This window comes from Neovison vison, chromosome 10 (genome assembly GCF_020171115.1).
Source record: "Neovison vison isolate M4711 chromosome 10, ASM_NN_V1, whole genome shotgun sequence".
Taxonomy (NCBI): Eukaryota; Metazoa; Chordata; class Mammalia; order Carnivora; family Mustelidae; genus Neogale; species Neogale vison.
Genome location: NC_058100.1, coordinates 67,080,015 through 67,106,065, shown reverse-complemented (window position 1 = coordinate 67,106,065; position 26,051 = coordinate 67,080,015). Strand labels below are relative to the sequence as shown.

The 26,051-nt window shown below is 33.6% G+C and overlaps 1 protein-coding gene across 4 annotated transcripts in view; it reads left to right on the top strand.

Annotated features, from left to right (window-relative positions):
* The window catches only part of DENND1B (DENN domain containing 1B), a 269,435-nt gene that overhangs the window by 118,250 nt on the left and 125,134 nt on the right, over positions 1-26,051 (top strand). For 2 of the 4 annotated variants that reach the window (XM_044267542.1, XM_044267543.1), the window contains exons 6-10: positions 3,216-3,285; positions 15,411-15,491; positions 18,901-18,960; positions 20,170-20,223; positions 22,669-22,779. In XM_044267542.1, coding sequence (XP_044123477.1) covers positions 3,216-3,285; positions 15,411-15,491; positions 18,901-18,960; positions 20,170-20,223; positions 22,669-22,779 — 376 coding nt within the window. The remainder of the gene's footprint in view (positions 1-3,215; positions 3,286-15,410; positions 15,492-18,900; positions 18,961-20,169; positions 20,224-22,668; positions 22,780-26,051) is intronic. The other 2 variants (XM_044267544.1, XM_044267545.1) reach the window with 1 other exon arrangement.

Below are 26,051 nucleotides of genomic sequence, written 5' to 3'. Positions count from 1 at the left end.
AAACACAGACTCTTAATTCCAGAGAGCAATCTGATGTTACCAGAGGGAAGGATTGTTGGGGATTGGATTAAATTGCAATGGGGATTATGGAGTGTCCTTGTGAGGAGCACCAGGTGATGTATAGAACTCTTGACTTTATTATGCACCCGAAGCTAATATAACACTGTATGTTAACTAACTGGAATTAAAATAAAAACTTAAAAAAAAGAAAAACATGCAAGGCAAAAAGTGTTCAGGTATTTTGTGTAGAAGAAGATCCTCACTTTGTAATGACTTGAGATAATTTATTATAATTTCTTTATAGTGGTCCAAGAAAGAAGGTTTATGGTTAAAAAGGCTTCACATTATTTGAGTAAGATGGAAATGACAATGTAAGGATTAGCAGACATGCAGCCATCTAAAATCAATAAATTTTGTGTTATCTGGAAATTCTTGAGAGCAAGACAGAAACAGACCATCATGCTCCTTGAATAGATTAGATGAATAGATTAGATCTCATTTTATGTGAACACAGAGATCTGAACTACATGACATACTGAAGTTTTCCTGAAGTAACAATTTCTTCAGGTCATTAAATGTTGAAATATGAATATGAAATGCTTGCAAATGAAAAACTGGCACTCTGTCCAAGGAACTGTATTGTGTCTCAGTAGAAGGACATTCTCCATGAAGATCATTTCATTGAGTTATAATGAGCATAGAAAATAAGATGCGGTAATTTGCGTAGTATTGAGTTGAAAATTTAAAAATAGTGTTAATAATCTTTTTCTTTTTTTTTTGTGAGACGTATAGCAGAATAGCTGTCTAAATGCTAGAGTTAAAGAGTTGTTGCGTCATTTAAATATGATGGTTGAGAATACCAATACTGATCTGATTTTTAGGTTTCCCAGAGGGTGTGGACTGGTTGCTCTTTAGGCCTTTGTACAGTTTATTCTTAGATTTAATTGTTCTTCCATAAGATTAGATTTGTCTCCTATATCTTAGTGTTCCTCCTTTTTGTTTTACTCTCTCATTTTGTCAAAGCCATCCTTTAGTAGCTTCCCCAAACAGTACAAAAGTGGTAGATTTTTGAGTCCTAGCATGACAGAAGGTGTCGTTAACCTAGCCCCACACCTGATTGGTTCTTTCTAGGGGCAGAGAATTATAGGTTGCAAAGGGATTTAATCTCTGCATTTTGAAGGTGTAATCTTCTCACTGTCTGGGATTGCTGGTGAGAGGTTCAGTGGCATTTTTAACTTAATTCCTTTGTATGTTACCTGTTTTGTCTCTCTGGAAATTCTTAGGTGCTTTTCTGTCTCCTATTCTGGAATTTCACTGTGATATTCATTTATTTTACAGTTTACCGAGTGGCACTCTCAATGTGGACACTCATAGCTGAAGTTCTAGGAATTTTTCCTGCAGCTTTAAAAAAGAAATTCTCATTCCTTTTTTCCCACTTTTCTTTCTTTTTTGGAACTATTACTGTTAGCTGCATAATTCTTGAGATCGATGCCCTGATATTTTAACATTTATTCTTCTGTTATCCATTGGTTTATCCCTTTATTCTAGTTGCTAGGAGATATTCTTGATTTAGTTCCTAATTTATCAATTTTAATTTTTTCTTTTTTAAAAAAGATTTTATTTATTTATTTGACAGAGAGAGAGATCACAAGTAGGCAGAGAGGCAGGCAGAGGGGGAAGCAGGCTCCCTGCTTAGCAGAGATCCTGATGCAGGGCTTGATCCCAGGACCCTGAGATCATGACCTGAGCCGAAGAGAGAGGTTTAACCCACTGAGCCACCCACTTGCCCCCCAAATGTACTTCTGTTGTGACTTTAGATTACTCTTGAATCAAAAAGCATCTTTCATAGCCATTAATAAATCAGACATTATGTGAAAAATGCAGATAGAATGTTGTTTTTCTCAGCTCTATACATTGATTTTTAAATTTTAAATCTGTTATATACATGTACTCTTGTCAGAATACAGTTATGTAGTAAAAGCATCACATGGTTTTCTCTTAGAAAGTAATCTGTTATAATAATTCTTTGAAAAGGGATGCCTGGGTGGCGCAGTTGGTTGAACGACTGCCTCCGGCTCAGGGCGTGATCCTGGAGTCCCGGGATCGAGTCCCACATCAGGCTCCCAGCTCCATGGGGAGTCTGCTTTGCTCTCTGACCTTCTCCTCGCTCATTCTCTCTCTCACTGTCTCTCTCTCTCAAATAAATAAAATAAAATCTTTAAAAAAAATAATAATTCTTTGAAAAAAAGAATACTTTTTTTTAAAAAAAGATTTTGTTTATTTATTTGACAGAGAGGGATCACAAGGAGGCAGAGAGGCAGGCAGAGAGAGAGAAGGGGGGAAGCAGGTTCCCTGCTGAGTAGAGAGCCCGATGCGGGACTTGATCCCAGGACCCTGAGATCATGACCTGAGCTGAAGGTGGAGGCTTAACCCACTGACCCACCCAGACACCCAAAAAGAATACATTTTAATAAACAATTAAACCTTTGGATAGATTTTAAATATACTAATATCTTAATTTGTTAATAAGGAGTACAGATTTTGGGGGTTTATTTGAATTTTAGACAGTATTTTGCTTTCATAAGAATTAGTTTTATTTGCATCTAGTAAAGTGAATCAAAATGAATTTTCAGTTATATATAATTTTACAGTTTTTAAAATGGGCTTTCTGTTGTGTATATTGATGTTTACTTTGAAATTTATCACCCTACTTGACCATCAGTTTCAAATAATTGATTAATTAGGCACATATTTCTATTGTATTATATATTCTCTTCAGTAATCATTAATAAGAAAAGATTGTGTATTTTGAAAGCTTCTTAAGATTAGTTTTTATTTTGTATTATATTTTATTACAGTGGTTAATTTTTATTCTATAAGTGCTTTTAGTACACTTGTACCATGCATACTATGATATAGGATTAAATAATTTTACTGCAGAAAAAATAGAAGTGTGTAATGCATAACTTTAATAATAGAACTTTGGACCATTATTTTTATGAAAACTAGTAATAGATAATATTTAAAATTTTACTATAATAGTAAGGAGAGCATTGGTATAGTTCTTTTCTGCCATCTAGGATTAAGCTGTTTGAAATAATAAAAATTTAATGTTTTCATTTCTTTTCTTGATTCTAAATAATATATCCATATACATTTTTAAAGGTTTTTGGTTTTTTTGTTTGTTTTTGTTTTTGTTTCTTGTTTTTTTACAGTTACCTGCCATGGTTTGAAGTATATTACAAGCTTCTCAATACTCTGGCAGATTACTTGGCTAAGGAACTGGTAAGCTATGTTTTTTTCCCCAATTTTTTCTCATGTTGTAAAATACAACATAAAGTTTAAGTATCTTCAAGTGTACAGTTCTGTGTCATTAAACACATTCGCCTTGTTCTGTGCCACCATCAGCAGCAGCATCTCTAGAACTTTTCCATCTTCCCAAATTGAAACTCTGTGCCCCATAGAACGACTTTCCTTTCTCCTCCCCCGAGTCTCTGGCAACAATCATTTTATTTTCTGCCTGCATGAATTTGAATGTGTACCTCATGTAAGTAGAATCATGTAATACTTGTTCTTCTGTGACTAGCTTATCTCCCTTAGCAGGTTTTGGGGGTTCATCCATGCTGTCGCAAGTGCCAGAATTCCTTTCTTTTTTAAGGCTGAATAAAACTTCATCATATGTACACACCACATTTTGTTGATTTGTTCATCTATAGATGAACAGCTGGGATGCTTCTACCTTTTGGCTGTTGTGGACAGTGCTGTTAGAAACATGGGTATACAAGTATCTGTTTGAGTTGCTGTATTATATTTGAATTGCTGAGTAATATGGTAATTCTATGTTTAATTTTTTTGAAGGACTGCCATAATATTTTTCACATGGTGTCACCATTTTATTTTCCCAGCAGCAATGTACAAGGTTCTAATTTCCCCAACACCTGCTATTTTCTCTTTTGTTTTTGTTTTGTTGAATTATTATTTACATACAGTATATTAATTTTGGGTGCACAGCATAATGATTTGACATTTGTGTACATTGTGAAATATTATTATAGTAACTCTAGTTAGCATCTGTCATTACTAACTATACAAAGTTACAGATGTGTGTGTGTGTGTGTTTGCGTGTGTGTGATGGGAACTTTTAAGATTTACTTTCTTAGGACGCCTGGGTGGCTCAGTTGGTTAAGCGGCTGCCTTCGGCTCAGGTCATGATCCCAGCGTCCTGGGATCAAGTCCCACATCGGGCTCCTTGCTCGGCAGGGAGCCTGCTTCTCCCTCTGCCTCTGCCTGCCTCTCTGTCTGCCTGTGCTCACTCTCTCTCCCTCTCTCTCTGACAAATAAATAAATTAAAAAAAAAAAAAAAGGATCTTTCAAATTTGCAATACAATATTGACTATAGTCACCATGCTGTACATTACATGCTCTTGACTTATTTATGTTGTAAGCGGAAGTATGTGCTTTTTGATCTCTTCACCATTCCACCCATCCCCCAACCTCTTCCTCTCCAACAACCATCAACCTAATCTGTTCTCTGTATCTATGAGTTTTATTTTGTTTTGTCTTTGTTTTGTTTTTTAAATTCCATGTGTAAGTCAAATCATATGGTGTTTGTCTTGCTCTGACTTATTTCACTTAGCATAAGTGACCTCAGGGTCCATTTATGTTGTCACAAATGGAGAGATTTTGTTCTTTTTATGGCTGAGTAGTATTCCACTGTGTGTATGTGTTTGTGTGTGTACAATACCTCTTTATCCATTCATCCACTGATGGACACTTGGCTTTTTTCCATATCTTGGCTGTTGTAAATTATGGCACAATGGACACAGTGCATGTATCTTTTCAAGTTAGTGTTCTTATGTTCTTCACACATATACCCAGAAATGGAGTTGCTGGATCACATGGCAGTTCTAGTTTTAATTTTTTTTTTAAAGATTTTATTTATTTATTTGACAGACAGAGATCACAAGTAGGCAGAGAGGCAGGCAGAGAGAGAGGACGAAGCAGGCTCCCTGCCGAGCAGAGAGCTTGATGTGGGGCTCGATCCCATGACCCTGGGATCATGACCTGAGCCGAAGGCAGAGGCTTTAACCCACTGAGCCACCCAGGCGCCCCTAGTTTTAATTTTTTAAGAACTTCCAAACTGTTTTCTACAGTGGCTGCGCCAGTTTACATTTCTAGCAATAGTGCGCAAGGATACACATCCTTTTTCCACATCCTTGCCTATACCCGTTATTTCTTGTTCTTTTTGCAATAACCATTATGACAAGTGTGAGGTGATAACTCATTGTGCTTTTGATTTGCATTTCCCTAATGAGTAGTGATGTTGAGCATCTTTTCATGTGCCTATTGGCAGTCTGTTTGTGTTCTTTGGAAAGATGTCTATTCAGACCTTCACCCCATTTTTTAAATCAATGTTTATTTTTTTGTTAGAGTTGTATGAGTTCTTTATGTGTTTTGTATATTGAATGTATGTTGTATATTAAACCCTTATTGGATACATGATTTGTAAATATCTTTTATTCAATATATTACCTTTTAACCTTGTAGATGGTTTCTTTCACTTTGCTTTTTAGTTTGATGTAGTCTCATTTCCTTTCTTTTTTCTACCTTTCTTTCTTTTTTTTTTTTTGCTTTTGTAGCCATTGACTCTTAAGTCAGACCCAAAAATTGTCTCCAAGACCTGCATATATTTTCTTTTAGGAGTTTTATAGTTTCTGCTCTTACCTTCAAGTCTTTAACCGATTTTGAGTTAATTTTTGTGTGTGGTATAAAATAGTTATCTAGTTTCATTCTTTTGTGTATGACTGTCCAGTTTTCCCAGCACCATTTAATAAAAAGAATGTCCTTTATCCATAATCTTGCCTCCTTTCTCATAAATTAATTGACCGTGTATGTGTGGTCTCTTTGTTCCATCCCACTGATTTTTGTGTCTGTTTTTGTGCCAGTAGCATACTGCTTTGGTTACTATATCTTAGTATATAGTAAGGAGCATGAAACCAGGAGCATAATGCCTTTAGCTTTGCTGTTCTTTCTCAAGATTCCTTTGGCTGCATGGGATCATTTGGGTTCCATACAGATTTTAGAATTATTTGTCCTAATTCTGTGAAAAAAATGACATTAGAATATTGATATGGATTATTTTGAATCTATAGATAAAATGGGTAAGATGGATATTTTAATGTGGTCTTTTAATTCATAAGACTAGATTATCTTTCCATTTATAGTGTCATCTTCAGTTTATTTCATCAGTGTCTTCTGGTTTTTAATACATAGGTCTTACACTTTCTGGGTTAAATTTTTTTCAAGGTATTTTACTCTTTTGATGCAATTATAAATGGGATTGTTTTCTTTATTTCTCTTTCTGGATAGTTCACTGTTAGTATAGAAACACAACAGATTTTTGTATATTGATTTGGTATCCTGCAACTTTGCTGATTTTATCTGTTCTAACAGGTTTTTGTTTTTGTTTTTTGTGGCATCTTTAGGGTTTTCTCTCTTTATATAGAAAATCATGCCATCTACAAATAGTGACAGTTTTACTTCGTCCTTTCCAAATTGGATGTTTCTTATTTCTTTTTTCTACCTACTTGTTCTGGCTAGGACTTAAAGTATGATTTTGAATAAAAATGGTGAGAGTGGGCATACTTGTCTTAGTCCTGATCTTAAAAGAAAGGCCTTCAGCTTTTTACTGTTGAGTATGATATTAAATGTGACTTGTCATATATTGCCTTCATTATATTGAGGTACATTCTGTCTATGTTTTTTTGAGAGTTTTGGTCATAAATGAATGTTGAGTTTTATCAGATGGTTTTTCTGCATCTATTGAGATGATCATATAATTTTTATGTTTCATTTTGTCAATGTGGTATATCACATTAATTGATTTGCAGATATTAAATCATCCTTGCATCCCTAGAATAAATCCCACTTGATTATGGTTGATTGTCCTCTTAATGTACTGTTAAATTTGATTTGCTTATATTTTATTGAGGATTTTTGCATCTTTATCAGGGAGGTTGGCTTGTAATTTTCTTTTTTGTGTTATTTTTGCTTGCTGTTGGTATCAGGGTAATGTTGACCTTACAAAATGAGTTTGGGAACATTCCCTCCTTTTCAGGTTTTTGTAGAGTTCAAAGAGGATTGATATTAAATCCTCTTTGAATACTTCGTAGAATTCATGTGAGAAACCATCTGATCTTGGACTTTTATTTTTGGGAGTTTTTTGATTACTCATTCAGTCTCCTTATGAGTAATCACTCTATTTAATTTTTCTATTTCTTCATGATTCAGTCTTGGAAGATTGTAAATTTTTAGGAATTTATCCATTTCTTCTAAGTTGTTGAATTTGTTGGCATAACATTATTTTAGTAATCTCTTATGATCATTTGTATGTTCCTTTGGTGTGAGTTGTATCTTCTTTTATTTTTGATTTTATTTATTTGAGAACTCTCTCTTTTTTCCTTGTACATCCAGCTAAAGGTTTGTCAAGTTTGTTTCTGTTTTTAAAAAACCAACTCTTAGTTTCACTGATCTTTTCTATTGTCTTTTGAGCCCCTATTTCACTTATATGTGCTCTGACATTTATTATTTCCTCCCTTCTACAAAATTGGGGCTTCATTTTTTTTTTTACATTTTTTTAGGTGCAAAGTTACTCTACTTGATATTTTTCATGTTTCATGTGGTTTATATTACTATAAAGTTTCGAGTTTATATCACTAATATCACTAATAGAGTGATATTATATCACTAATAGTTTATATCACTATAAAGTTTAGAATTTAAAGTTTAGAGCTATTTTGCTATATCCTATAGATTTTGGTGTGTTATATTTTCATTTGTCTCAAGGTATTTTTTTTAATTTCATTGAGCCATTGGTTATTCAGTAGTATGTTGTCTAATCTCTATCTGTTTGTGATTTTTCCAGTTATCTTGTAATTGACATCTAGTTTTGTACAATTTTTGTTGGAAAAGATGTTTGATGTGATTTCTATTTTCTTGAATATATTGAGACTTGTTTCTTAGCCTAACATATGAAATATCCTGGAGATTGTTTCATGTACGCTTGGAAAGAATGTGTATTCTACAGTTTGGGGAGGGAATGTTTGTTATGTATATAGTTCATCTGGTCTAATGTGTGTCTTAGGGCCAATGTTCCCTTATTGATTTCCTGTTTGGATGATCCATTCTTTGATGTAACCAGTGTATTAATGTCTCCTGCTATTATTGTATTACTGTCAATTTCTCCCTTCACAAATGTTGTATCTTCTTGCTGGATTGACCCCTTTGTCATTATGTAATGCCCATCTTTGTTTTTTTATTATGTTCTTTGTTTCAAAGCCTATTTTGTCTGATAGAAGTATAGCTACCACACTTTCTTTCGGTTTCCTTTTTCATGAAGTATCTTTTTCCATTCCTTCATTTCCTTTCTGTGTGTATACTTACGTATGATGTGAGTCTCTTGTAGGCAGCATATAGATGGGCATAGTTTTGTTTGTTTTTTTTAAATTTTTTTAAAGATTTTATTTATTTATTTGACAGAAACAGACACAACAAGAGAGGGAACACAGGCAGGGTGAGGGGCAGAGGGAGAGGAAGAAGCAGGCTCCCCGCTGAGCAGGGAGCCTGATGTGGGGCTCAATCCCAGGACCCTGGGATCATGACCTGGGCTGAAGGCGGACTGAGCCACCCAGGCACTCCTGTTTTTGTTTTTGTTTTTAATTATTTAGCCACTTTGTATTTCTTGATTGAAGAATTTAGTCCATTTGCATTTAAAGTAATTATGTATACTTATGTAATTATCGCCATTTTGTTCAATTGTTGTCTGGCTATTTTGTAGTTCTTCTCTGTTTTGGTCTTCTCTTGCTTTCTTCCTTATTGGTTTGATGGATTTATACTGCTGTATACTTTGATTCCTTTTTCATTTTCTTTTGTGAATCTACTGTAGGGTTTGGCTTTGTGGTTATGATGAAGCTTACACATAACAGCTTATATACTTAATAGTGTATTTTAAGCTGATAGCAACTTAAATTTGAATGCATTTTAAAACTAAATTTTTACCCACCTTCCCATAAAAACACGTTTTATTTTTTATTTTTATTTTTTTTAGTGAGAGAGAATACGTGTGGGGAAGGGCAGAGAGAGAGAAGGAGAGAATTGTAAGCAGGCTCCACACTCAGTGCATATGGAGCCTGATGGAGGGCTTGATCTCATGACCCTGAGATTATGACCTGAGACAAAATCAGGAGTCAGACACTTAATCACTGAGCCACCGTGGTGCCCCCATGTTTTATGCTTTTGATGTCAATTTTAAGTCTCTTTATTTTCTATATTCCTTAACTAATGATTATGGTTTTAGTTATTTTCACTACCATTGCCTTTTAACCTTCATATTAGCTTTATAAGTGTTTAATCTACTACCTTTACAATGTATTTACTAATGAGATTTTTACTCTCATATGTGTTCTTAATAATTATTACCCTTTCTTTTCAGCTTAGAGAAATCTCTTTAACATTTCTTATAGGGCCAGGTTAGTGGTGTTATATTTCCTTAGCTTTTGTTTGTCTGGAAAGCTCTTTCTCTACTTCAAATTTGAGTGATAACCTTGTAAGGTAAAGTATTCTTGGTTGGAAGTTTGTTTTCCCTCAGCACTTTGAATGTGTCATGCCATTTTCTTCTGGCCTACAAAGTTTCTGCTGAGAAATCTGCTGATAGCATTATGGGTGTTCCTTTGTAACAAGTTGTTTTTCTCTTGCTGTTTTTCAGACTCTCTATATTTTGATTTTTTAATTATGTTTATTGGTGTGTGTCTCTTTAGGTTCATCTTGTTAAGAAGTCTCTGGGCTTCATGGGGCACCTGGGTGGCTCAGTGGGTCAAAGCCTCTGCCTTCAGCTTGGGTCATGGGATCGAGCCCCACATTAGGCTCTCTGCTCAGCAGGGAGCCTGCTTCCCCTTCTCTCTCTCTGCCTGCCTCTCTGCCTACTTGTGATCTCTGTCAAATAAATAAATAAAGTCTTAAAAAAAAAAGAAAAGTCTCTGGGCTTCCTGGGTCTGGATATCTGTTTTTAACTCCCTGTTAGGGATGTTTTCAGGTATTATTTTTTCAAATAAGTTTCAAATTATTTTCCTGTCCCCTATGATATGGATGTTATTCTGCTTGATATTATCCACAGGTCCTTTAAAGCTATCTTTACTTTTTAAAATTATTTTTTTCTTTTTCTCATTTGTTTGGGTTACTTCCTCTGCCTTGTCTTCTGGATAACTAATTCCAGTCTGCTTTTGAACCCCTGTAGTGTATTTTTCAGTTTAGTTCTTTTCTGTGACTTCTATTTGCATTTAAAGTAATTATGTATACTTATGTAATTATCGCCATTTTGTTCAATTGTTGTCTGGCTATTTTGTAGTTCTCCTCTGTTTTGGTCTTCTCTTGCTTTCTTCCTTGTTGGTTTGATGGATTTATACTTGATACTTTGATGGATAAATTTGATGGATTTATATTTGATACTTTCCTATATATTTTTTTTATCTTTTTGAAGTTTTTGCTGTGTTCATCTGGTCTTCTCCCAATTTCAGTGAGCATCTTTATGACCATTGCTTTGAGCTCTTTATCAGGTAAATTATTCATCTCCACTTCTTGTAGGGTTTTTTCCCTAGAGCTTGATCTTGTTCTTTCATTTGGAATATATTTCTGTTTCCTCATTTTGGTTGGTTTCTATTCTATGCATTAGACAAAAAAGGTGTTTCTCTTATTCTTGAAAGAATGACCTTCTATGGATGAACCTTATCATACAACCCTGCCTTAGCTCATGGTTGTCTCTTGAACCTTTATGATAGTCTAAACACCCTGATTCATTATTGATAACTCCTACGTGTTGAGATAGTCCATATCCTCTGAATGTCCCAGAGGGAGGGATCTCTCAGCTCCTAGTTTTGGCAGGTTGGAAGCTAGATCCTCAGGCAGCAGCTTTAAAGTTATGTAAATAGTTTGTGGGACAGCAATCAGAAAGTCTGATGGTGTTCAGACCCATCAATCTGGAAACATACCCTTGGTGACAGTGGCAAAAGTGTGGCTTCATACTTATGAAATCCCTGAAAGGTTTGGGGGAGGTACCAATGAGCTGCAGCAAGGCCAAGGGAGAGTGCAAAGATGATATCACCTGGTCTATGTTCACTGAGAATACTTTGATAGCCTTTAGGTGTGTGGTAATCCTAAAGTGTTCCTCTCAGTAGAAGTTTCAGGATAAGTAAATAGGAAGACTGTGTTTCCTTCTACTGTTTGTAGAGCCCTGAGGGTGGTAGCCTGCCAAGAACTTTCTCTTCAGCTTCGCCTTGGCTACCAGAGCCAGGTGTTCAAGGAGCATTCCCCGTGTAGGCTGTAAATTCTGCTGGCTGTGGTGGGGCTGCAGGAATGGCACAGGGCCAGGATGTGCCCACCAGCACTAGAAAGGTAGAGGGAGAAAGCAAAAATGACACCTACCAGCACCTCTATTCTGGAGAGAGTTTGAATAAGCTCCTCCTCCTCTGGCAGATGCTTTAGGATTGGCAAATGAATCTCCTTCATGTAAGTCCAGGTGCTCTCCATACTGCTGCTTTTGTGCTTGGTCCTGTGGCAGGTGAGTCTGTGCACAAGTTCTTCAAGAGTAGGAGCTCTATTCCCTACAACTCTTTGTTCTCCTGGACATAAGCCCTGTTGATTTTCAAAGCCAGACATTTGGGGAGCTCATTGCTCTGGTGCAGGTCTGAAGGGTTGAGGTGCCTTATATATGTCGTAAGCCCCTTGCTTATCAGGGAGAAGCTGCTTGACATCCTTCCTGATTGTGGGTCACCACATGGTGGATGGAGTTTTGGATGAGACCATATCTCTGCCTCTTACATTTCTCAGTGTGGTTCTTTTATTCTTTGTTGTACAGGAGCTATTCAGCTAGTTTTCAGGTATTTTTCTGGGGGAATGATTTCATATGTAGCTGTAGATTTGCTGTATCTATAGGAGGAGATGAATTCAGGACGTACGCTGCCCTCTTGGAATGCCTCCTTGTTTTGTGTTTATAATAGCCATTCTAATGAGTGTGAAGTGGTATATCATTGTGGTTTTGATTTGCATTTCTTTAATTCTTGATGTAGAGTATTTTCATGTGCTTATTGGTCATTTAGTTTTCTTCTCTGGAAAAATATCTGTTCAAATTCTTTGCCCATTTTTAAGCAAATTTTGTTGTTGGGTAGCAGGAGTTCTTTATATAATCAGATATCAATCCCTTATTAGATATATGATTTGTAGATATTTTCTTCTATTCCATAGGTTGCCTTTTTACTTTGCTAATTGTGTCCTTTGATTCACAAAAGTTTTTTTAATTTACATGAAGTCCAAATATGTATTTTTCTTTTTTTGCTTATGCTTTCAGCGTCATGTCAAAAAATTACAAATTCAATGTCATCATGCTTTTCCCATATGTTTTTTTCTAAGAATTTTAGTTTTAGCTATTACATTTAGGTCTTTATCTTTTTTTTCTTAAAATGAAAACTCTGAAGTGTGCTTTTGAATTAATCAACTTTTCTATGATGATATTTGTAAATTTTCCCCCTTAATCATTGCTTGAATTTTTTTTACAAGAACTAATTTACTAAGATATGAGCTGTGCTATTTGATGTAATTTAATTCAAATAAAAGGTTTTTTAAAAATTTTGTAATGATTGCCTGTTATTGTTTTCTAATTTTTAAATTCAGAGTATATTTTCCATCCTTTGTTATCTTTTTAAATTCTCATTTGAGGTGCACCTGGGTGGCCTAGTTGGTTAAGTATCAACTTATGGTTTCAGCTCAGGTCATGATTTCCAGGTCATGAGATTGAGCCCCATGTTAGACTCCATGCTCAGTGAGGAGTGTGCTTGAAATTCTTTCTCCTCCTCCCTCTCCTTCCCCTTTGCTCCCCGCCCCCCGTTTGTACTTGTTCTCTCTCTCTCTCTCTCTCTCAAATAAATAAATAAATAAATAAATTCTTTAAAAAAATAATCTCAGTTGATACTTTATTACTCTCGAGATTATATTTTTCTGAATTGGCCTGACATTGTTTTTCCATTGTTTCTAACTATATAATGTCTTTCTTTGATCTTTTTCGCCTATCTATACCTAAAACTTTGATGTTCTTATTTTATATTCTTAGTTTTCTCTTCTTTCTGTACATTTATGGCCATTTCATACATACTCATAGCTATAAGTACCACTATATTTTGGATTTTTAAGAATGTTCTTTCTGAAACCTGATTATATCATATCACTGCTTACAGTCTTCTTATAGTTTCCTTTTTTCTCTTAGAATAAAATCTAAACTTGTCTACTGCCTGACATATAAGAAGTTCCCTGATCTGGTTTCTGATATTCCTTCCTGGCTAAACTGTTTCTTTCTTACACATAATGTACTATTCAGTTATCTTGAATCATTCAGGTTTTCCAGAATTCCTATATAATTATCTTTCAAGATTATGTCACTCACTCATGATTACTGATAGAACACTCACCTTTTAAGATTCAACGTGTAAATATCTTTAAAAAACAAAACCCGAGTTCAGCACAAATACTATTCCAGATACTTCTTATTAAATAGAGTTTAAAGGTATTATTATTGAATTAAGATACTCCTTTTATGCTTCTGGTGAACAGTCTCCTAATTTGGCAACCAAATTTTATTATTATATCATAATAGCAAGGTTTGCTGTTTGTCAGAAGTTCAGGTATATTTGTATGTGTGTGTGTGTAAATATTTCCCCCTCTACACTTGACATCCATAATTCTGTGAAGTATTCATTAGAAGGTCATTTTATATTTGAACAGTTTTATGTTGAAGCTATACAGTCATTTTCCTAGCAAAATAACTGGAAATAAAAGAATTTAATTATAGCAATGGAAGCTTAAAACCAGAATTTTACTTTGTGATTATTTCTTGTTCTTTGTTTTTATGAGTATGCATTTGGAACCAGCATTAATTCTATTAGTCATCCAAATTTTGAATACTTTACTTTTAGAAACTCTTACTGTTAAGTTAATGCTTATGTATCTATAATATGTCAGTCTCTCTGAAACCATCAGTAATACTGAAATATATAAAAGAAAATACTGTGAACAAATCTGTATAATTTTAGTTTTCTGAAAAGAGGGAATAAGAGAGACTACATTTATGTTCCTAATCAGAGGAAACTGTATCGTAGGTTCACAGTATTAATTTAAAAACCAGAAGTAAATCTATAATTGTAATATTTTTTCTTTTTATTTTTAATCCAGTGTCACAGGCTATATAGATTAATATTTAGGTTTTATAATTGAAGTTATCCTTACCTAATCAACATCAGGCAAGTATAAAGACATTTTAAAAGCTAGACTTTAAAAAAACCTTATGTAGTCATAGGAGTTTTGTATAGACAGAGCATTAAATATCATCCAGGATATTCTCTGGATATATTTCATTTCTTAATGGTCAAGAGATAAGTTCTATAGTTATTTCTTTTAAGTCATTCTAGGGAGAATTCCAAATAGGCAGTTTTGAGCACACACTTCACAAACACTTACAGAAATTGGAATTATTAAGGTTTGTTAGTAATTTATAAGACAAATTATGAGAAGTTATGTCTCATATCCGAATTCTTTAATATTAATTATTACCATTTTTGAGCAATTGTCATTTTCTCTGGTATATTGTCCACACCTAAATATTTTAAGAATAAAAATCATGTGTATAAAAAGCTACCTTTATATATTTATTATTGGGTTTATATGCATAATTTGGAAAAAGTGAGCGTGCATATCAAGGTACATTATTTATTTTACATATTCAGGGAAGTAGATGTGTTATATCTTCTATTTAATTCCATTTATTGTGAGTCAAATAGTGACTGGTAGCTCTTTAGAAACGAACTATGTAGAATAACCTGTATGTTGTATTTTAGTACAATGATCATTCTAAATTGTACCTATTCCTTAAAAATTAAGTTTAAGATTTTAAAATTAAAATGGAAAAGGGAAGCATTCAGTGATCTGATAAAAAGTTGTATTGTTTTTATTCAATCCCATTGTTCTTGAATTAATGATTTAAATGATTTCTTGAATTTAATGATTTAAATGATTTCCTCTATAAGATAGCATAAGCGTATTTTATAATAATGAAGTTTTGCCAAATACAGATTTGTATTCAGTAGAAATATTGCTGTTTTGCTTTTTGGATAAAGATATTTGATTATCTTTTTCATATTTATTAAATTTAAATATATCAATTTCTGTTATTTGAAACATTCTTGAGGAAAGCAGTTGTCTAATCTGAATTTGTCTAATCTGAAAAGGCATAGTGCATGATTTATCAAGTAGTTTCAATTATATCACTTAGTATATAATTCATTTATAAAATGTACTTTTTCATTTTACTCTAGGAAAATGATTTGAATGAAACTCTTAAATCACTCTATAGCCACCCAGTACCAAAGGCAAACACTCCTGTCAGTTTGAGTGTGGTAAGTATTCAGTTATTAATTGATTTTTTTTTTTGTCATAGCACTTTGTCATTTAAGAACACATGCACCTTCAGCAAACTCTGCTACCAGGGAAATGTCAGTGCTAGTAACATTACTGTAGGATGATAGTGGGACTTTTTGCCATGCTTCAACTATCATATTTTAGATGTATATTTTTATAGATCGTGAATCACAGATTTTTAAAATTTACAGTAGCAGTAACCAAATCTGTGAGAATATTTTGTAAGGAATATTGATTTTCAGGTGGTAAACTTTATCCTTAATAAGGAAACACACACACATGTACACACACATGCACAATACCCCTCCTAAAATGAAAACAGTACATAATAAGAATTGAAAGTTTAGCGTATAACTAATTATATGATAAAAATTGTGGGCAAAAAGTTTCTTCTTTCCCTACACTGTGATCCATCTTCCCTTATAAACACCAAACACGGGGGCCTGGGTGGCTCAGTGGGTTAAATCCAATGCCTTTGACTCAGGTCATGATCCCAGATCTCCAGAGAGCCCGATGCTGGGATCTAGCCCCACATCGGGCTCTCTTCTCAGCAGGGAGCCTGTTTCCTCCTCTCTCTCTGCCTGCCTCTCTGCCTACTTGTGATCTCTGTTTGTCAAATAAATAAATAAAATCTTAAAAAAAAAAGAAATAAACACCAAACACTGAAAATATGGTTGAAGTTTGTCAAACAGTAAGCCTGTGGTTGTGTAGATTACTTACTGCCAAGAGTTTTAATGTGCACATTAGTATTTTGGAAGATTTCATAAATGTTCAAAGTTAATGATCACACATGTGGATGTTTTCATTAATAGTCAACATACCAAATCAAATGTTAAAATTTATTTATATTCATTTTAATTCTTCCAATGTAATGGTAAATTTTGCCACTTATAAGGAAGAAAAAATATATAATGATGCAAGAAAAATTGAAAGAAAAAGTAAATTGAAGTGTATGTAATCATATTCACATGTCTTTTGCTTTTTTGCACGATAAAGAAATTGTTATTTTCATTATATTCTTTGGTAATAACTTTCTTTTGCTTAAATTTTTCCTATAATTTTGCTTAATAATAGTATTCTCTGTCATTGTTCTGTTTTATTTTTACTGTCAGCACCCTGGTTCAGATGCTTAGCACTTTAAATAGTTCTTACTTTAGAGCCTCTCTTTCTAATCCTTTCTACAAAACTCTTATCAGATTAAACTTCCTTAAACTATATAAAGTTTCTTTCTGAAACCTAAACGCTCCCCATTTTCTGTAGAATTTGTCCAGAATTTGTCTTTCCAGCAGGCTTTCATGACCACACACTACTTAGCCTCAGTCTACCTTTTCATTTTTCTGTCTCTCTCTCTCTCTTTTTTTTTTTTTCTAAGTTGATTTTCTACTCTGGTCGCATTGTTCTGTTCATCTTCTTGAATGAACATCGTGTTTTCTCACTTGTGCACCTTCCTTTTTTACTAAAGCCTCTTTGTAGACTATCCATCTTTAGTCTAGAACTAGCTCACTTCCCACCTTTGTGAAACTTTCCTGTGTCGTTAACAGTATAAATTGTTCTTTTTCCCCCAGGATCTCTGTACCTTTATGTCTGCACCCTCTTTTTGAACACTGCCAAAGTGGAAATATTTAATAGTCATTTGGAGATTGCACACTGGAAATCTAAGGATAACCTGAAATTTTTAACCCAGATATAGCAGTATATAGCATCTATAGCATCTGCAGAAATAGTTGTAAGAATACTTTAGCTATTTAAAGGACAGAATATAAAGAGAATAAAGCAGAGGCTGATGTCTAATTGCCAAAATACACTATAGAAGAAGAAAGGAGGTCAAGTGAAAGAATTAGAAGAAGGAACAGTTAAGGAGAAACTCAGATTTGTAGGTCACTACACCCAAAAGAATGCAAGGTTAATGGTTAGTGGAATGAAGTAGAAAGGTCAAGGAAAAACATCAAGATCAAAGAAAAGGTCTCGATTATCAAAAATAAGTGTCATTCTTTGAAGGAGTTGTATTTATAAAATGATTCTAACACTTTGTTATAGGGTAAAGGAAATACAGGTACTAAGATAATAGAGGGTAGCTATCCTAGATTGTTAATGGAGTTTGAGTGCTATAAATTCTGTAAGACTGATGATTCATAGACCTGTATCCCTGAAACAAACAATACATTATATGTAAATACATAAATAATATCTTTTAAAAAAGTGTGCTGGTTTTAAATTGGAGTGTCATTTGTTCTGGAATAAATAAATATTTTCTAAAAATACATTTCAAAAATACTGGATATTGAAATACTTCACCTTTATTAGTAAGAGTCATATATCAAAAACTATTAGATCTCTTAATATCTAAGAATAGAAGATACTGGTTTAAGTCATGGTCACTAAATGTGTGTTAGCAAAAAAGTTAATATCTTGTGATGATTATTTTTCTTCATATGAGAAATTGAGTGAGTCCATTTTTGAGAAACTTGTTTGGGGAATTGTGTGAAATGATATATCTACTATGAAAAGCTATCCTAACATTAGTTGTTAATGAATTGAAATTTTATTTCATTTGGATAACATATTTTGTACCATAGCTGAAATAATCTTGTTTAGGGAATTTGAGTGACTGTGTTCTATTCTATGTATTCATTTCTATAATTTAAGCCTTTTTATAAGCTTTTGAGTCAATGTCTACAGTAGCTTTCAAATCTTGTACACCTTATCTCAATACATTATCTAAAGAATTGGCAGATTCAGCTGGTTGATAAAATATTGTCTTAAATTCGTGTAAAGTCCATTTAGTAATTTCATTTGATTTCAGCTAGAGCTTACCAAAGTGCTATGTCTAGTGCTGTGCTGTTCCAGACTGGCAGAGCTGGGATCCAGAAACATTGTCCTCAGCTACTTGTTGAGGTTTTAGTTTTATGATGCCCAGTAACGATTGATCATCCTAGGAATTATTGTTCTTCCACAAAGTTGAAAGAAAATTTTGTTTGCACAATTTCTGATAGAAAAATGTGAGAAGCCTTGGGAAACTACTCTACTTTCTTATAATACCATATTTTGTGAATGCTCCAACACATGAATTTTTCAAGGCTTGACATTGAAACTGTAAGAATATCACAGAGATTGTATAAAAAGTTAATATTTAATGTAAATGCTTACTTTGAAAGTACATTTCAAATTCATTAAATATCCACAGCATTTTCTACTCTCTGTTGAAAATGAAAATACTTTCTTTGAGATTTTTCTAGCATAAAATTAGCAAAGCAGCATTTAAAATAGCACTTATAGTTGGATACTGTGGATAATGTGACTACATCAATTTGTCTCAGGTACACAGCAAATTGTGTAAACTTCCCCCATGAAAGTAAAATATTCATTTTTTCTCTCATATATTATAAGAACCAAGAGATATTTATTGCCAGTGAGCAAGTTCTGAAAGATCAGCCCTTCCTAGTACCGGTGAGTTAAAAGGTCATTGGCTTCTAAAAATCACTATTAAATTGAGAAAATAATTACTTCTTTCACTGTGTTTTTAAGATTCACTCCAGTCCTTTGGGAAATGGTTAATTTGTCTCTTTTAAGAAAATTAATCATTTGGAGTATATTTTCTGTTTATACTATCTTTTAGAGCATAGTTTTATGAAATACAGTACTATTAAAACCCCCTCCAAATAAAGTAGTTAATAGAGACCAAATCTATGCATATTCTCCATTGTCAGTAGTAGTAACGTTAATGTGCATTCACAGCATGAGATTTCTGTCACATTTTTTGTCACAAGGTCTCAGGAGACCTAGTGATTTATCTCATATTGTTCTTCTACTCTGGAAAATTATACATTATGACTGTGCAAACTAGCCTGTTCTGACTGGTTAACTGTGCCCAGTATTGGCTAGAATGTTTCTTTTCCAGTTTTTAACTATAAGACAGTATTAAGTATGTCCTTATGTGGTTAAGATAGGAAAATAATTTTGGAGATTAATATGAACAGAAAATAAAACAATTCTGGTGATTTAGTTTTACTGATTCTGGGTGGTAAAATTTGGGAACATGAATGGGGAACATGAAGACATACACAATATGCTTTTTATATAAATACATCTATGAACTGTTGTATTGCTTTGAATATTATAGAAGGTAATTACTGTTCAGTGGGCGTATGAGGGTCATATTTTGAGATCATTACATTTTTAAAAGGTTTTAAATATTTAAAAATTATGTTCTATTGCTGCTTTCTGAATAATATAGTAGCTGATCTGTACCAGAAGATTTTGTTGTGAGTTACCACAGACACTCTGGAATCTATGTCAAACCTCATTATTTTCCAGTCTCCCTAAATGTGTTTATATGTATATGTGTGTATTATATATCTATATCTATCTATCTATATCTATATCTTTCAGTAACATACTTTTTGTCTTAAACTTTTTCCATGATTATTATTTTCAGTTTTAAAGTTGAATGTTTTTAACCAACACTTAACTCTTTGTCTGAGGTTATTATTCAATACCATGTTATTTAAGAATCTTTCAAATTCAGCAAATCCTGAATGTTAATCCTTGCCATTTATTAATTTAGTTGATGTATCTTTTCTTATTTTTTTCAAATTATATATATTGCTACCAAATTTTAATTCTGCTTGTCTTACGTGATTTATTTCTATTTATTAGCATTCCTACTTCATTGCCCCAGATGTAACTGGACTCCCAACAATTCCTGAGAGTGTAAGTTTTCTGTTTTCTGTACTTTTTAGTGCTACTCATATTATGAATTATATTCATTTTTGTCTCAGTGCCCAAAGATTTCTGTATAGAGAAATAGAATACATTATAATTACCTGTTTTGTTAGAAATAAGAAATAGGAGTAGTGTCGTTACCTCTTTTTCTTCTTGATGTGTCTGCTGTTTTACTCCCTTCTTAATATTGGTTGTAGGTAAGGAAAATTTTATGAGAAAAACTGTTTCTACCATTTGAGATAGTTCAGTAGGATCATACACACACACACACACACTCTCTTTCTCTTACACACACACACACACACACACACACACACACACACACACACACACACGTATATTAGGTCCTGAGCTCCCCGGGATGAGGTAGAGGAAATATCTCAGATGACTCTACTTGGTAGGGGATAAATACTGGCAATGGGAAATATTTTTATACACATAATTACTTTAGTAAAGTGACTGTAGCATTTTAGATTACTTGTATAACTCCATGAAAATCTTAATGTCCTATACTTGATTTCTTTTTTTTAAGATTTTTATTTATTTATTTGACACAGAGAGAGAGGGAGAGAACAAGCACAAGCAGGTGGAATGGCAGGCAGGGGAGAAGCACGCTTCCCAGGGAGCAAGGAGCCCAATAATGGGACTTGATCCTGGGATGCTGGGATCATGACCTGAGCTGGAGGCAGACACTTAACTGACTGAGTCACCCAGGTGCCCCCTGTACTTGATTTCTTGATTTTGATTTACATGATATATATTTTATAGGGTTTGAGGGGTACTACAAGAAATTATAAAAATTACTAAAGTTTGTATTTTATTTAAAGTCCTAATTGTAGCCATATTAGAAATAGTTTCAGTGTTTTAATAGTTTTTATAAATTAATATTCTGTGGAAAAATTTACATGGAAACTAGAAGTGACAAATAGGGTTTTGGTTGCTGTGTGAAAAGGAAATTTTCTCTTAAATAATTTTTTTCAACTTCTCTTGGAAAGATACAATGGATCAATAGAAAGAATTCAATAAAAAGTGAAAGAAACATCAATAGGAAAAAATAAATTTCCAGAAATAGTTATTTTTTTCAGAACTTTACTGTTCTTCCCAAAATGTTTTCAAACCTACTAAGTGTTTGGTTTCCAAAAGTGCATGGGTGATGAGTGCATGAAGTCTGGAGAGATAATTGTAAATTTTCCAGTATCAAACCAAGACTGTGGTGTTTTTAGTACAGGCGAGTCCAGATAACTCCTATGAAAAGACTAGATGAGACTGTTTTTAATGTGGGCCTGATATAGATTATCCACACAGCATTCTGTGTTGAGAAATACCCATCTAGAAATTATTTTTCTTTGAGACTATAGGAAAAATACCAAGGTTGAATGCCATAAAAGTAATCCATATGAAGAACTGAATTGGAAAGTGAGATAGACCTCAGATATAGAAAACAGCAAATGAATTTCTTCCCACTAAATTCAACATCACTCACTGATACTACAGATTCTGTGATAAACCCTGCCATTACAAGTTTGTCCTGGTAAAGTTTCTGCCTTCTGGAAATCAAAGAAACTATTTATTGGATTTCTTGTTTTCTTGCCCAATGAAAAGTTTTCACCTCCTAGGTCATAGTCTACTTGATACTACAGTTTCATTTTATTATCATATCTTATTCAGTCTTTTCTTTACTTTATAACCTTCCAGTATGCTTATTTTTGAGTACAGAAAGTTAAAAATAAGTAAGAAGAACTTCTAAAAGTCAAAGTTAATGTAGCTTATCCCAATTTTGATCTTATGTGGAGAAAATAAAGTCTTAAATCAAGAAAATTAGCTAAGCTAACATCAAAATGTATTTGGTTATAGGAGCATAGAATAGGTCTGACATGGGATATAAACAAGGGGTTTTCCTTAATAAAGGAACAAAGATCTGCTTTATGAATCCATCTCATCCTTGGGGTACCTTGTACATAATACGTACTATCAGACAGTGATGTTGCCTACTGAGTGACTGGCAAACATAAAAGGACTCTGGAATAGCATCTCTCAAAGTTCAGTGTATATAAGAATTATCAGGAATTATTTTAAAAAAGTAAAAGATACTTGGAGCCGCATTCTGAAGATTACAATTCAGCAAGTGTACAGTTGGGGCCCGGAAATCAGCTTCTTTTATAAGTACTTGGGGGAGGGGAGAGTGGAAAATGTGTGATCTTCTGATTACCCTCTGAGAAATGTTTTCCTGGGGTAGGATTATGTTTCAAATAATAATAGAATGTTATGTGCTTCATGTGGCAGCAGAATAGTATTAAATTTAATTATTTTAATGAATACCATCTTTAATAATAACATCCTTTGAACTTTAAGAGTTGTTGGTAAATGTATAAAATATTTTCCTTCGTAATCACCATGAGTTCTAACTTACACAATGACTTTTCACTTGTACAGAGAAATCTTACAGAATATTTTGTTGCCGTGGATGTGAATAACATGCTGCAGCTGTATGCCAGCATGTTACATGAGAGACGCATCATTATTACCTCTAGCAAATTAAGCACTGTAAGTACTTCACACTTCTCCTTTTAAGTAGAACATATTGAGCATTTCACAAAAAGACCCACGAACCTCTGCAGACTTAGAAATATTCTATGTGTACTTATGAGACAATATCTACATACTTTTTTGATATATGGTTTTAATCTGGCTCTTGAAGTACAAAAGTCTGATTTATAGAAAGCCTTCTCAGATGCATTAAGTCAGGTTAATTATTTTTTCTTATCAGGAGATGAGAGTTGGTTTTTTTTTTCTTTTTAACTCTCCAGAGTTCATTTTAGTGGCTTCTGCCATATAAAGAATTCTTAAGAGCTATTATGAGATCTTTATTATTCACTTGTGGCTTTTTCCATTGGAGCTACTTGAAAGAAATCAAGGGGCCATGATAATAGCTGCTATCCTAACCTGGTAATAGGTAGATTCATCTTTGTTGCCAAGTAGTGGTTTGGGAGTAGCTTCTATAATAGTTCTGATTTGGAGGAGCTCTTCAGGCTGATAATAACTTAAAAGTCAAAGTAGCATTCTTTTTTTTTAATCACAGGTTTTATGCTACTTGCTGAAATGTTCTTTTGGAAGGTCTTCATTACTGTGGTAAAGGCAATGAGAATAGGAGTTTTCTTGGGTCATAGAAAAATATTCAAGAGTATTTTGCTAGGTTTCCTAACCTTTTTTCTATTGTAAACATTAAAATTTTAGTATTTTGACTTAAAAATTTTTAATATAAATTTAAACATAATTTTTAGTAACGTATCAGATATTTATTAAAACATGTAATGTTCCATAAATTTCCTTCCTTGCAAATTTGTTTAATTGATAAGAATAAGGTAATTTTTTTGGTTTGTTCTCCCATAGTGGAAATGTAAACCTCATTGTATGAGGTTTACATAAACCTAGTAGCATGAGGTTTACTACGTTAGCAGCAGTTTCAGGAGTTCTCTGGGATATCTATTTAGTCTTTAACAATGAGAAATGGAGGGTGCCTGGGTAGTTCAGTCAAACATCTGCCTTCGGCTCAGGTCATGATCCCAGGGTGCTGGGATCAAGCCCCACAACGGGCTCCCTGCTTGGCGAGGAGCCTGCTTTTCTCTCTTCCTCTGTCTGCTGCTCCCCCTACTTGTGCTCTCTCTCTGTGTCAAAATAAATAAAATCGTTAAAAAAAAAACAACAACAAAAAACACAATGAGCAGTGTATTTTTCAACAGGTTAAACAGCTAGTTAGGTACAGGTAGTGTGAAACTGGGTGTCCTGATTCTAATTTGGGATTATTTCCATTACTCTACATTTGAAAAAATATGCTTTGAGATTTTGAATTATAATATCGATATGCCCACTTTTCCAAAAATATTGAAAATCTTTTATTTTATGTAGGAAAAACACATTATAAGCATTTAAACGTGATATAGTATAATCATAGAATAAGCACAAAGTAGTGACACAGGTAATTTGCGCTTTCTTAAAATGATACGGAGAAATTTAATCTGAGTCATTTGGTACTTTTTATATATTTGCTTTTCTGCTATTTTTTTAAAAAAGATTTTTATTTATTTGACAGAGAGAGAGAGAGAGACAGTGAGAGAGGGAACACAAGCAGGGGGAAGAGTAGGGGAGAAGCAGGCCTCCCGTTGAGCAAGGACCCCTATTTGGGGCTTGATCCCAAAACCCTGGGATCATAACCTGAGCCGAAGGCAGATGCCCAACAACTTAGCCACCCACTCACCCATTTTCTGCTGTTTTTAATTTGCCATTGAAGTAAAACCATTCTTCTCCCCATTCTCTTCCTCCTTATTTTTTAAACATGATTTTTTCAAGATTATAAATAATATTTCTGTACGGTTATTGTCCTGAAGATTAAAAAGATTGTATAAACTGTCTCAGAGGCCTAGGAACTAAATCTTGTCATGAGACCTGCTATATGCTAGGCGCTTTCTAGGCACTAAGGATCCAGCAGTAAGCAAAGCAAAGCTCAAACACTCTAGGAGCTTATATTGGACTAACGAAACAAAGAAATGAATGAATAAAAGTAGCTGTTACATCTTCTGGTGGTGAGTGCCTAGGGGTAAGTGATAAAGCGAGTGTGTGTGCAGGATGAAGGGTGTGTGTGGCGGGTTTCAGTTTATGTAGAGTGGTCATGGGAAGCTGCTTGAATGGGGTAGTACTGAGCAGAGACCTGAATAATAAAGTGCGGGAGTGAGCTATGGGAATGAATGCACACGCTTCCCTATTTACAAAAACATTTGAAATCAATCTGAGCATATGACTATTGTAAAAGACTGGTGTTCTCTTTATTGCAATTTATAAAGACCTTTTAATAGCTCGGTAACCTCTCTCTGACTCAGTTTCTTCCCATGTAAACTGGGAGAATGGGAGTAACACAAGCTTAATCTCATAGGGCTATAAAGATTGAGGAGATCTATCTGTCTCTATAGTTATATCAACACATATGTATATATATACATGTGTATAATGCACATATATATATTGTGCTTAGAATTGTATCTGCATAACATTCAATGATTCAGTGATTATTAGCTATAATTTTGTAAAAGACTAGATCTGCACTTTAGAGTAAAAATTAACATGCCTACTCCCCTTTAATTTCATTTGAGTTAAATAATAAAATTATTTTAATAAAGGCTTGGAATTATTCAGGGAGTTGTTTTTATGTTTGAGGTGAACTTCTGCCAATCGTTTGAAAATTCATAGAAACTTGATGTCACTTATACGTTACCATCTTTGTTTTGGTTCATTCCTGGGGACGGTAGGACTGATAAAAGAAACATAATTCAACCTTGCTTTCAGGATCTCCTTACCCTTACTATGTGGGAGAAGCTGTTTTACTTGAATCTATCTTGAAAAATTCATGTGTATGTATATATCTTCCGTAAATTCCATGCATAGTAACATTTAAGGTCAAACACTAGTACTATAACATAAATTAGAAATAAGCTATTTTTTTAGGAAGAATTCAGTGAAATATCTGAAACAACCAAGGAAGGAATAGTTAAAAGTGTTAATGAATTGACTTGCTTTTAAGCATTTTACATTCTTATTTTATATACTGTGAAGAAATGCTGTATTTAGTAATAATACAAGAAATTTTACCCATTTTTCATATTTTGAATTTATAGCCAAAATTTTAACAATTAGAAGAACATATATAGCTTAAGGTGTCTTTACATTTATAATTTTATTATGATTTTAAGAATTTTGTATGTATGAGTTTACTCTTCAACACCATAATTTGTTAGAATCATAGTTGTCAACCGTATAGCTTGCTG